The sequence below is a fragment of the Petromyzon marinus genome, chromosome 51 (genome assembly GCF_048934315.1).
Source record: "Petromyzon marinus isolate PM22_M1 ecotype Great Lakes invasive population chromosome 51, UKy_Petmar_22M1.pri1.0, whole genome shotgun sequence".
In the NCBI taxonomy this organism is placed as follows: domain Eukaryota; kingdom Metazoa; phylum Chordata; class Hyperoartia; order Petromyzontiformes; family Petromyzontidae; genus Petromyzon; species Petromyzon marinus.
In genome coordinates this window covers 1,801,913-1,815,882 of record NC_133717.1, presented here as the reverse complement: position 1 = coordinate 1,815,882, position 13,970 = coordinate 1,801,913, and the positions used below count along the sequence as shown (strand labels likewise).

General features: G+C 50.1%; 1 protein-coding gene across 1 annotated transcript in view; it reads right to left on the bottom strand.

The window, feature by feature from the left end:
* Positions 1-1,269: 1,269 nt before the first annotated feature.
* Positions 1,270-13,970, bottom strand: part of LOC116953357 (bactericidal permeability-increasing protein-like) — a 116,828-nt gene continuing 104,127 nt past the window's right edge. Inside the window, exons 12-14 of the mRNA XM_032973497.2 lie at positions 13,371-13,434; positions 8,975-9,051; positions 1,270-2,193 (exon numbers count right to left, since the gene is read on the bottom strand). Coding sequence (XP_032829388.2) covers positions 2,149-2,193; positions 8,975-9,051; positions 13,371-13,434 — 186 coding nt within the window. The 3' untranslated portion in view covers positions 1,270-2,148. The remainder of the gene's footprint in view (positions 2,194-8,974; positions 9,052-13,370; positions 13,435-13,970) is intronic.

Here is a 13,970-nt window from a genome sequence, read left to right as displayed (position 1 = left end):
CGGAACGCTCCCCCTGTTATAACACGGAACGCTCCCCCCGTTATAACACGGAACGCTCCCCCCGTTATAATGAAGAACGCTCCCCCCGTTATAACACGGAACGCTCCCCCCGTTATAACACGGAACACTCCTCCCGTTATAATGAAGAACGCTCCCCGCGTTATAACACGGAACGCTCCCCCTGTTATAACACGGAACGCTCCCCCCGTTATAACACGGAACGCTCCCCCCGTTATAATGAAGAACGCTCCCCCCGTTATAACACGGAACGCTCCCCCCGTTATAACACGGAACACTCCTCCCGTTATAATGAAGAACGCTCCCCGCGTTATAACACGGAACGCTCCCCCTGTTATAACACGGAACGCTCCCCCCGTTATAACACGGAACGCTCCCCCCGTTATAATGAAGAACGCTCCCCCCGTTATAACACGGAACGCTCCCCCCGTTATAACACGGAACGCTCCCCCCGTTATAACACGGAACACTCCTCCCGTTATAATGAAGAACGCTCCCCGCGTTATAACACGGAACGCTCCCCCTGTTATAACACGGAACGCTCCCCCCGTTATAACACGGAACGCTCCCCCCGTTATAATGAAGAACGCTCCCCCCGTTATAACACGGAACGCTCCCCCCGTTATAACACGGAACGCTCCCCGCGTTATAACACGGAACGCTCCCCGCGTTATAACACGGAACGCTCCCCCCGTTATAACACGGAACGCTCCCCCTGTTATAACACGGAACGCTCCCCCCGTTATAATGAAGAACGCTCCCCGCGTTATAACACGGAACGCTCCCCGCGTTATAACACGAGACGCTCCCCCCGTTATAACACGGAACGCTCCCCCCGTTATAACACGGAACGCTCCCCGCGTTATAACACGGAACGCTCCCCGCGTTATAACACGGAACGCTCCCCCCGTTATAACACGGAACGCTCCCCCTGTTATAACACGGAACGCTCCCCCCGTTATAATGAAGAACGCTCCCCGCGTTATAACACGGAACGCTCCCCCTGTTATAACACGGAACGCTCCCCGCGTTATAAGGCGATTTCTGAGCGGTTTCTGCGGCGAGCTACTTTCTCTCGAGCCGCAACGCAATGTCACCGCACCTTAATCCCACTCGCGTCTCGCCCAGCTTCATCGCGCTTCTCAGGAACGCAGCCGCTGCCGTGGTGTGAACGAGGACGTCTTTGCTCCGCACCCTTAAAGCAAACGTTTGGGGGACGCGTCTGACAGTGAATCCGCTCGCTGCGAGACATCGGATCTGCGTATCTTTATTGGTACCGGGCACACAGTCTGCGTGGGTGCGTCATCCTAACTTCCGCGCAGCGTCTCATAATCTGCAGTGTGGCACTTCTGTGCAATTCGCATTGTTGAGTGGGTGATGCACGTTAAACGCGTCTTGTAATAATAATGATAGTCTTTTTTGTTTGGGTTAGATCGCTGTGAATGTATAAATGTTGTGTCGTTAAACCCGTCCCACCACCCGACACAGCCAACTAGTAAGGGTTGTCACGTAAACAGGACGGGGCCAATTCTAGATTTGAAGCTTTCGTGACTGCAAGAATCCATACTCTTTGGTTCTATTCGGTAAAGTCACGTAAAAAAAAACAACAACAAAATAAAAAATGTACGACGTTTCGGCCACAACACAAGTGGCCTTCATCAGGTGAAGGGACCAGTCTGTGTTGTGGCCGAAACGTCGTAATTATTTTTAATTTATTTTGTGTTGTTTTTTTACGTGACTTTACCGAATAGAACCACAGAGTAAGGACGTGGCCAATTCGTCACGAGTACAGCACGAACCAGAGCAAATCGACAACATTTACAATCTGAGTACGATGGTTCCGCCGGTGATTACAGCCGGCATCATCAGGTGACAGCCAGATTTGCGCCTCGATCTAACCCCACAAACCTTTATCATGGATGATATTGGTCGTGAGAGCCTACGTGTTAAACTGACGCCCTGCAATCACGACGATAATGCCGAACTATCGGCGAGTATATTTCCAGTCGGCCTATAGAAAACGCAGGCCTCGACAGAGCAACTGCGAGGATTCGTGTCGATGATTGTGTCGCGAACGTCGTTTTTGCCCGCTTGAGATTTGATTTCAATTCTTCCGGCTCCTCTCCGCCTTTATCCGATGTCCACTTCAACAGAGGTGCTCATGACGATGAAGTTCTTGCAAAGACAAACGGACGACGGTGATCAATGATTGCCGGCGAGAACATCGATCGCGATGGGTTTTTTGGTATCCCCCCCCACCACCACCACCACCACCTCCGACGAGCACGATTGGCTCCGTAAATGTCCGGCGGTGACGAAGAAGTTCAACGAGCACACGTAAACAATTAAACCTGAAATGTGAATTAGCCTCACGGCTAAGCGGAACAACAACAACAACAATAATAATAATAACGCCACCATCCCGAATCAGCCCGATTTTGTGAGATCTCAAACGGTGAGCAGGGCAATTCGCCTGTGAGAGTGGCCAAGTGGCTTTAGACTAAAGAAGCTGTGTAGCTTAGTCGGGGCCTCAGCTGGTAAAATAAAAAATAGGCAGGCAAATCGGTAGCTCACACACACACACACATCCTGGAGTAGCAGTTCAGTGCTGGATACAATCGCATTTGTCAATGTGGTTTGTCACTTTCATCCCTACTCACCAATCGATAGCTCCAATTTGAATGTGAATATTCATTGACGGACTGCTGGCGTGTGTCTCTGTCTTGGTGCCGTCTGGGACTGCCCTTTCTCTCCTTGCTGTTGGTTGCCGCTGTGCCCGAGCTCGCGAATTGGTTTACTTACACCGTTGGAACTTTAAACAACTCATCTGTTTCACGTATTTATGTTGAGGGCCGTCCATGAATGACGTCACGCGATTTTTGGACGATTTTTGAACCCCTCCCCCCCCTTCGTCACACGGCGTCACAAAAAGTCAGAGCCCCCCCCCTCAAATGACGTCACAAAGCTCTGCCCCCACCCCCCCACCCCAAAAAATAAAAAAATGCTTCAAATGGCTTTAAACTATTGTCATTGTAGTGCGTATTTAAAGTGGCGCTGCACTCTGATGTTGTAGGAGAACGCATTTACTAAAAAGTCTATTTAATTAAGTAGAACGTGTTGTCTGTATTTATTTAAAGTTGCGCATTTTGATGTGACGTCACATTTCTCAACCCCCCCCCCGCATCGTCACACATCGTCACAAATGTCTGACCCGCCCCCCCCCCCCGCTTGGTGCGTGACGTCATTTATGGACGGTCCCTTAGCGATTCGCTTCCCTCTCCTACGCTCTGCACTCCGAGTGCGTGTTTGTTGTTTGTTGTTGTTTGTTGTTGTTGTTTGTTGTTGTTTGTTGTTTGTTGTTGTTTGTTGTTGTTTGTTGTTGTTGTTATTGTTTGTTGTTGTAACTTTCTGACCCAGTGCCCCCCCTACTGGACATCTGTGGCGCCGTGGACAGCAGAGGGCAGCGGATCATCAACACCTAACACCATCACCACCTAACATCATCACCTAACATCACCACCTAACACCATCACCTAACATCATCACCACCTAACACCATCACCATCTAACATCATCACCACCTAACATCATCACCTAACACCATCACCACCTAACATCATCAACACCAAACACCATCACCACCTAACACCATCACCACCTAACACCATCACCACCTAACATCATCACCTAACATCACCACCTAACATCACCACCTAACACCATCACCACCTAACATCATCACCTAACATCATCACCTAACATCATCAACACCTAACATCATCACCACCTAACACCATCACCACCTAACACCATCACCACCTAACATCACCACCTAACATCATCACCACCTAAAATCATCACCACCTAACATTATCACCTAACATCATCACCACCTAACATCATCACCACCGAACACCATCACCACCTAACATCATCACCTAACATCATCACCACCTAACATCATCACCACCTAACATCATCACCACCTAACATCATCACCACCTAACACCATCACCTAACACCATCACCATCTAACATCATCACCTAACATCATCACCTAACATCATCACCACCTAACATCATCACCTAACACCATCACCACCTAACACCATCACCACCTAACACCATCACCACCTAACACCATCACCATCTAACATCATCATCACCTAACATCATCACCTAACACCATCACCACCTAACATCATCAACACCACCTACCATCATCACCATCTAACATCATCAACACCACCTAACATCATCACCACCTAACATCATCACCACCTAACACCATCACCACCTAACATCATCAACACCACCTAACATCATCACCATCTAACATCATCAACACCACCTAACATCATCACCACCTAACATCATCTCCACTTAACACCATCATCACCTAACATCATCACCACCTAACATCATCACCACCTAACACCATCACCACCTAACATCACCACCACCTAACATCATCAACAGCTAACATCATCACCACCTAACATCATCACCACCTAACACCATCACCACCTAACATCACCACCTAACATCATCACCACCTAACATCACCAACACCACTTAACACCATCATCACCTAACATCATCACCACCTAACATCATCACCACCTAACACCATCACCACCTAACATCACCACCACCTAACATCATCACCAGCTAACATCATCACCACCTAACATCATCACCACCTAACACCATCACCACCTAACATCACCACCTAACATCATCACCACCTAACAACATCACCACCTAACACCATCACCACCTAACATCATCACCACCTAACACCATCACCACCTAACATCATCACCTAACATCTTCACCTAACATCATCACCACCTAACACCATCACCACCTAACATCATCACCACCTAACACCATCACCACCTAACACCATCACCACCTAACACCATCACCACCTAACATCATCACCATCTAACATCACCAACACCACCTAACATCATCACCACCTAACATCATCACCACCTAACACCATCACCACCTAACACCATCACCACCTAACATCATCAACACCACCTAACATCATCACCATCTAACATCATCAACACTACCTAACATCATTACCACCTAACACCATCACCACCTAACACCATCACCACCTAACACCATCACCACCTCACATCATCACCACCTAACACCATCACCACCTAACATCATCACTACCTAACATCATCACCACCTAACATCATCACCACCTAACACCATCACCACCTAACACCATCACCACCTAACACCATCACCACCTAACATCATCACCACCTAACACCATCACCACCTAACATCATCAACACTACCTAAAATCATCAACACCTAACATCATCACTATCTAACATCATCAACACCTAACATCATCACCTAACATCATCACCACCTAACACCATCAACACCTAACATCATCACCACCTAACATCATCACCACCTAACACCATCACCACCTAACAACATCACCACCTAACATCATCAACACCTAACATCATCACCACCTAACATAATCAACACCACCTAACATCACCACCTAACACCATCACCACCTAACATCACCACCACCTAACATCATCATCACCTAACATCATCACCACCTAACATCATCAAAACCTAACACCATCACCACCTAACATTATCACCACCTAACATCATCACCACCTAACATCATCAACACCTAACACCATCACCACCTAACACCATCACCACCTAACACCATCACCACCTAACATTATCACCACCTAACATCATCACCACCTAACATCATCACCACCTAACACCATCACCACCTAACTCCATCACCACCTAACACCATCACCACCTAACACCATCACCACCTAACATCATCACCACCTAACATCATCACCACCTAACATCATCACCACCTAACACCATCACCACCTAACACCATCACCACCTAACACCATCACCACCTAACATCATCACCATCTAACATCACCAACACCACCTAACATCATCACCACCTAACATCATCACCACCTAACACCATCACCACCTAACACCATCACCACCTAACATCATCAACACCACCTAACATCATCACCATCTAACATCATCAACACTACCTAACATCATTACCACCTAACACCATCACCACCTAACACCATCACCACCTAACACCATCACCACCTCACATCATCACCACCTAACACCATCACCACCTAACATCATCACTACCTAACATCATCACCACCTAACATCATCACCACCTAACACCATCACCACCTAACACCATCACCACCTAACATCATCACCACCTAACACCATCACCACCTAACATCATCAACACTACCTAACATCATCAACACCTAACATCATCACTATCTAACATCATCAACACCTAACATCATCACCTAACATCATCACCACCTAACACCATCAACACCTAACATCATCACCACCTAACATCATCACCACCTAACACCATCACCACCTAACAACATCACCACCTAACATCATCAACACCTAACATCATCACCACCTAACATAATCAACACCACCTAACATCACCACCTAACACCATCACCACCTAACATCACCACCACCTAACATCATCATCACCTAACATCATCACCACCTAACATCATCAAAACCTAACACCATCACCACCTAACATCATCACCACCTAACATCATCACCACCTAACATCATCACCACCTAACATCATCACCACCTAACACCCAACCTCCGCCATCCCCGCACTGACCAGAGTGGTGAAGTATGGTCAAGTATCTCTCGCAGCATGCACGGCGTAGGGAAGCGCTCGTCCAGCAGTGGACAATTTGTTGAGTATCCACGGTGACCAATCGCTGACGTGATGGTGTGGGGAGCGGTGGCGCAGCGGTTAGCGCGCTGATCTGCGCTGCCAAACTCGGTCGACCCGAGTTGGGTTTCCCGCTCGTGGCGAAATATTTGATGAGGGCCTTGGGCCTCCCCTAGGTCGACTCAGCCTTAACATGAGCATCCGGTGTGATGCGTCAACAACAACTTCACTGTTGCACGCGAACAGCACTTGGCCCAACAGGTCAGCAGGCTATCCGGGGGATCTTTGCCTTTGGTGATGATAGTGGTGGTCACGGTGGCTGTAGTGTTTGGGATGTATCGGTGGCGGTGGTTAATGTGATGGTTAGGATAGATGCGGCGTTATAGTTATGCTGACGATCATGACAATTCTATTCGTGCTGCAGCTGCTGTGAACGATGCCGATAACTCCTGTATGTTATGCTGAAGTTCTTTCGCACCGTACGTAGCCAACCGTGCTAGTCGCAGGTGCGGGGTGAGGGAGGTACAACACACTAACACAAAGAGCAGTTCTACAGGAATTGATGCTGATACTGCTACTATTGGTGATGATGAGGATGATGCCCTTTCTGCTGCTGCTGATGCTACTGCCAATGCCGCTGCTGCTGATGATGGAACTTCTGCCGGTGTTGCTGATGGTGACGATGGTGCTGCTGATGATGATGATGATACTTCTGGTGGTGTTGATGGTGCTGCTGATGATGAAGATGGCGATGAGACTTCTAGTGGTGCTGATGGTGCTGCTGCTGCTGATGATGATGAGACTTCTGGTGGTGTTGATGGTGCTGATGATGATGAGACTTCTGGTGGTGTTGATGGTGCTGCTGATGATGATGATGAGACTTCTGGTAGTGTTGATGGTGCTGATGATGATGAGACTTCTAGTGGTGCTGATGCTGCTGCTGCTGATGATGAGACTTCTAGTGGTGCTGATAGTGCTGCTGCTGATGATGATGAGACTTCTGGTGGTATTGATGGTGCTGATGATGATGATGAGACTTCTGGTGGTGTTGATGGTGCTGCTCCTGATGATAATGATACTTCCAGTGGTGTTGATGGTGCTGCTGATGATGATGAGACTTCTAGTGGTGCTGATGGTGCTGCTGCTCCTGCTGCTGATGATGATGATGAGACTTCTGGTGGTGCTGATGGTGCTGCTGATGAGACTTCTGGTGGTGTTGATGGTGCTGATGATGATGATGATGATGAGACTTTGGTGGTGTTGATGCTGCTGATGATGATGATGATGATGAGACTTCTGGTGGTGTTGATGGTGCTGATGATGATGATGAGACTTCTGGTGGTGTTGATGGTGCTGCTGATGATGATGACGATGAGACTTCTGGTGGTGCTGATGATGATGATGAGACTTTGGTGGTGTTGATGCTGCTGATGATGATGAGACTTCTGGTGGTGTTGATGGTGCTGATGATGAGACTTCTGGTGGTGTTGATGGTGCTGATGATGATGAGACTTCTGGTGGTGTTGATGGTGCTGATGATGATGAGACTTCTGGTGGTGCTGATGGTGCTGATGATGAGACTTCTGGTGGTGTTGATGGTGCTGATGATCATGATGAGACTTCTGGTGGTGCTGATGGTGCTGCTGATGATGATGACGATGAGACTTCTGGTGGTGCTGATGGTGCTGATGATGAAATAAACTTCTAGTGGTGCTGATAGTGCTGATGATGATGATGATGAGACTTCTAGTGGTGTTGATGGTGCTGATGATGATGATGAGACTTTGGTAGTGTTGATGCTGCTGATGATGATGACGATGAGACTTCTAGTGGTGTTGATGGTGCTGATGATGACGACGAGACTGCTAGTTGTGCTGATGGTGCTGTTGATGAGACTTCTGGTGGTGCTGATGGTGCTGATGATGATGAGACTGCTGGTGGTGTTGATGGTGCTGATGATGAGACTTCTGGTGGTGCTGATGGTACTGATGATGATGATGAGACTTCTGGTGGTGCTGATGGGGCTGCTGATGATGATGAGACTTCTAGTGGTGCTGATGGTGCTGCTGATGACGAGACTTCTAGTGGTGCTGATGATGATGATGATCAAGAGAGGCGGGATGGGCGCCGTGGAAGGAACTCCGCCGGCCTCACCTCCGCAGCCGTCACGTCCACGTTCGCCAGCTTCACTCTCCCCACGCCCGGCACCTCCACGCCAGCCGCCAGACGTTCTGCGTCGCACAGACGCAGCCACAGGGGACGATGCACCGCACGCTCTCGTCACCGGAAAACCACGCTCGCTCGCGGGGGACGGCCTCGCCGAGGAGTCTCAAGGCTCCATTGCAGGAGCGTCCTGCCAAGGGCTCGCAGTCGGGGGCTATGGTGCTGCTGCTGCTGTGTGATGTCAATTGGGTGATTCGCAGGCAATGTTTTAGCATTGGACATGTTTTTTTAGCAGGTAACAGTGAGCACAGTGTGCGTGCCTGAACCACGTATGTGCCTGAATAACGTGCGTGTGTGTCTGAACCATGTGCAGCCCATGGGCTTGTAATTACCAACACGCTGTTCCAGCATCGGCACATCCACACAACATCATGGATGCATGCCGGGTCCAAGCAAGAACGTCTGCTGGACTACATAGTGACGGACCAGCGGATGCGAGCCCATGTCCTTGACACCAGGACCTACCGTGGAGCTGATTTGCCCTTTGACCATCGACTTGTCATCTGTAAGATGCGCCTGCCATTCTTCCACTCCGGTGGTGGGTGTACACCCAGGACCCCATTCCAACCTAAAGTGGCCTGGTCTCAGCTAGCTGATGGAAGTTGCAAGCGAGAATTTCATAATCGCTTGCGGCTGGGGTTGGCATTGTCCCCCACTCCTCCTGATGTCGAGGGTAAATGGGCGAGGTTTAGGACTGTGACTTATGCAGCTGCAATGTCTGCTTTGGGTACGCGGTCCAGACCTCCCCAGAGACCCTGTCTGACAGAGGAGGTGTTCAGGGTGGTTGAGAAAAAGCGGCAGGCCCACTCTAATCGTCTACAACATCCCACGGCAGAGAATGAGGAGGCTTACCGCAGCCTTCGCTCGGAGGTTCGGAGAGCCGTGAGGCACTGCAAGGATGAGTGGTGGTCGCGGATTGCTGAGGAGATGGAGTCTGCCTCAATGGCCCGCGATCACAAATCCCTATTTAACTCCATTAAAAAAGTAACCTGCAGCGCCACACCTATTACCATCATCATGGGAAATAACGGTGATCCAATCTCCGACCCCCAGGAACAGGTTTGCAGATTTGCTGAGCATTTTTGTGAGGTCCTGGAGGAGGGGAAATTCCTCAGCCTGGAAAACATCATGAGGCTGCGGTGCCTCAAATATTGGAAGAAGTCACCCCCTGTGAGTGGCTGGCTGAGGTGCCATCTGTTGAAGAAGTATTGAAGGCGATCCAGAGTCTGAGACCAGGAAAGGCACCGGGCAGAGATGATCTCCCAAGCGAAATGCTGAGGGTGGCGTATGTGCGCAGACTGCCCTACATGACATCATAACAGTCTGGGCCACTGCACGGATTCTGCAGGATTGGAAGGATGCTCTGGTGGTCCCCCTCTTTAAGAAGGGGGACCGCACAGACTGTAACAACTACAGGGGCATTTCACTCCTCAGTGTGCCGGGAAAGGTCCTAGCAAGGATTATTCAACATCGCCTTGCTAGGGACGCTGGGGAGAGGCTTGCGGAGCCCCAATGCGGTTTCAGGAAAGGGCGGTCCTGCATAGATGCCATATTTTCTGTCCGTCTGTTACAGCAGAGGTTTTGGGGAATTCCAACAAGACCTACATCTCTGCTTTATTGACCTGGTCAAGGCCTATGATACCATCAGTAGGCCTGGGCTCTTGATTGTTCTTGGTGCTTTCGGAGTCCCTGACACTCTGCTCACGCTCATTAAAGACCTTCATGATGGTGAGCAGGCCCGGGTAAACTACGTGGCCGGGAGTCAGAGCCATTCCCTGTTCACCTCGGGTGCAACAAGGATGTCCTCTGGCTCCTATATTATTTAACATCTATTTTGACCACGTAGTTCGTGAAGCCTTCAAAAGCTGTACCGGAGGAATTTCCATTTGGTACAGATATAATGGGAGGCTGATCGATGCCTGGGTGCGATCAAGGGATGGCTCCCTATTGCTCAACCGCGTTATGTATGCCGATGATCTGGTAATTGCTGCTCACTCAGAGGAGGAGTTGGAGACGCTGCTGCTGAACTTGGACCTGGAGCTTGCCACCAAGAGGTGGGGCCTTACCATCAGCCCCACCAAAACTAAGCACCTGCCTGGGTATTTTGTACCATCGGACACTCCACCCCCACATATACCAATTAGTGATAGGGCAGTTGTGGAGAGAGTGGAGAGTTTTCCATACCTTGGCAGTGTGCTCATCACCGGCTCCGGTTTAGCAACGGAGGTCTCACTCCGAAACAGTCAAGCGGCATTATCTTTTCATCGGTTGCGTAACGCTGTGTGGAAGCTACCTGGTCTGTCGCTCCGCACTAAGCTTCAGGTCTTCTCGGCCACGGTCATTCCCTCCCTTCTCTACGCTTGCGAAACGTGGATCCCCGTAATGGAACATCTTTGCCGGTTAGAAACATTTAGGCTGGCCTGCTAACGATCCATCCTGGGTTAAACCAGGCTGGATTGTGTGAAGAGCTCACAAATCCTTGAAAGATGTGGACAAAGTCCCATCGGTGAGCTCCTCTGGCAGGCAAGGCTGCGTTGGCTGGGTCATGTAGCTCGCATGCCCAGCCACCGCATGCCGAAACAGCTTTTGTTCGGCCGGATCGAGGGGGCTAAACGGGCGCGGCAGGGGCTAGAGAAGAGATGGAGTGATGTGGTACAGGAGCACGTGGAGCTGAGTGTACTTGCCGATGACTGGTACCAGCGGTGTCAAGATCGGCCTCTGTGGAGGAAGCTCGTGAAGGACGTTACTGGGCAGTTGGAGTCAGTCGCCCTCCAACAACAACGGAGGGCGGAGGAGCGACGCTCACAACAACGAGCGGAGCGCCGGGTGGCTAAAGCACAGCAAGTTAGCACAGTAGGGGGCACAGGTGGTGCATAAGCCAGTCATATCAGTCAGTCGACCCGTGGCACCTGGGTCTGCCCCGTGACCTCCTTCCAGCTGGCGTTCGACACTTTACGTGGCCTCAAGGTGCACATGGCCTGGCACAAGCGTCGTGGTGATGTCAACGCCACTTAGTGGCGAATGGCCGTTGTTGTTGTTGAAGCATGTGTGCGTTTGTGCCTGGATAACGTGTGTGTGTGCCTGGACCACGTGTATGTGCCTTAACCACGTGTGTGTGCCTGAACCACGTGTGTGTGTGCCTGGACCACGTGCGTATGTGCCTTAACCACGTATGTGTGCCTTAACCACGTGTGTGTGCCTGGACCATGTGTGGATGTGCCTGAACCACGTATGTGTGCCTGAACCACGTGTGTGTGTGTGCCTGGACCACTTGTGTAAGCCTGAACCATACGAGTGTGTGCCTGAACCATGTGTGTGTGTACCTGCCCCACGTGTGTGTGACTGAACCACGTGTGCGTGTGCTTGAACCATGTGTGTGTTTGCTTGAACCATGTGTGTGTGTGCCTGAACCATGCATGTGTGTGTGCCTTAAACATGTGTGTGTGCCTGAATCACGTGTGTATTTGATTGTGCCTGAACCACGTGTGTGTGTGTGTGTTGACTGGAGGTGTTTGCCACTGCATGGGACTCTGTAAGAGACCGGTCCAGGTTCAAGTTGATTTTGCGCAGCCAGGTTGAGAAGTCTAGAGACCAGGGTGGGAGTCTCATCTGCAATATTCAACACAGCACAGGAGCTGCTGCTGTTGCTGCTGCTACATTGCCAGTGGCTGGGGTAGTGACAGGGGCTGGGGTAGTGACAGGGGCTGGGGTAGTGATAGGGTCTGGGGTAGTGACAGGGGCCGGGGCCAGGGTGAAGCAGTAGCAGGATGGTGGTGATGGTGGTGATGGTGGTGATGATGGTGGTGATGATGGTGATGATGGTGGTGGTGATGATGATGGTGATGATGGTGATGATGGTGGTGATGCTGGGCTAGGGGAGGAGAGGCGACGAGGAGTTGGAGTTGCCCGTTGATGATCGTCATCTTATTGCTGCCACCTCTTTGCACTCGCTAAGCAAGTGAGACACGCCACGGTGACGCCTGCTACGCAGGAGGGCGTGGGTTCGATCCCGACCCTGGCTGTATGTTCAGAGTTTGCGTTCTTTCTCTCTCCCCGTGGTCGCGTGGATTTTCACCTGGGTCCTTGGGGGTCTTCTCCCTTCCACGTTAAGAATCAACGTCACGCGTTTGGGGTGTTTGGCTGCCACGCATTTTCACGTGATGATGATGATGATGATCCACTTCATTGAGCCATCATTTGTGATAGCCAGGTCGTTTCTGAAATAGAGCTATGTAGCAGCTGAGTGTGGCCTTACCTGGTAAGATAGATAAAAAAAAGAACAGTTTTTGTATGAGAGTTTATTGTCGAGTTCTCACTGGTACCATACCTGTCAGCAGGCCCTTGAGAGAGCTGAGCAGCACGGCATGCGAACTGTGCTGAAGAGTTCCCTCCTACAGAGTGGAGACAATCACAGGAACATCATCATGGCTACGCGCGGTGCGAAATAATTTCCACAGACGTACATCATCAGTATCGTTAATTCCGCGGCAAAACAACCCATCAAAAACAGTCTGAGACCACACACCGAGATAACAACGCAGTCGCTCAATAAAACTTCACATGAGAACATTGAATCATTATCGATGCATGGGTAAGGGTGAAAGTTACAAATTACATTTGCAAATGCTGTTGCATCCAGCGCTGATCTTCCGCTTCAGGATATGTCACGATGCCGATGTGGGCAGAAGATACCTGGCCACGTATTTCTATTTTACCAGGTAAGGCCCACTGAGCTGCTAAATAGCTCTTTTTGAGAGGTGACCTGGCCACCAATAACAGCTCATCATCACCTGGACATTCACAGCAGCCAAATCCTGTGAACGCGCGATGATTCTAAATGCGGAGGGGAAAACCGAGGCCTCGGAGCCAAATGCACGCGACCACAGGGAGAGAGAGAGAGAGACGCAAACTCTAAACACACGGCAAG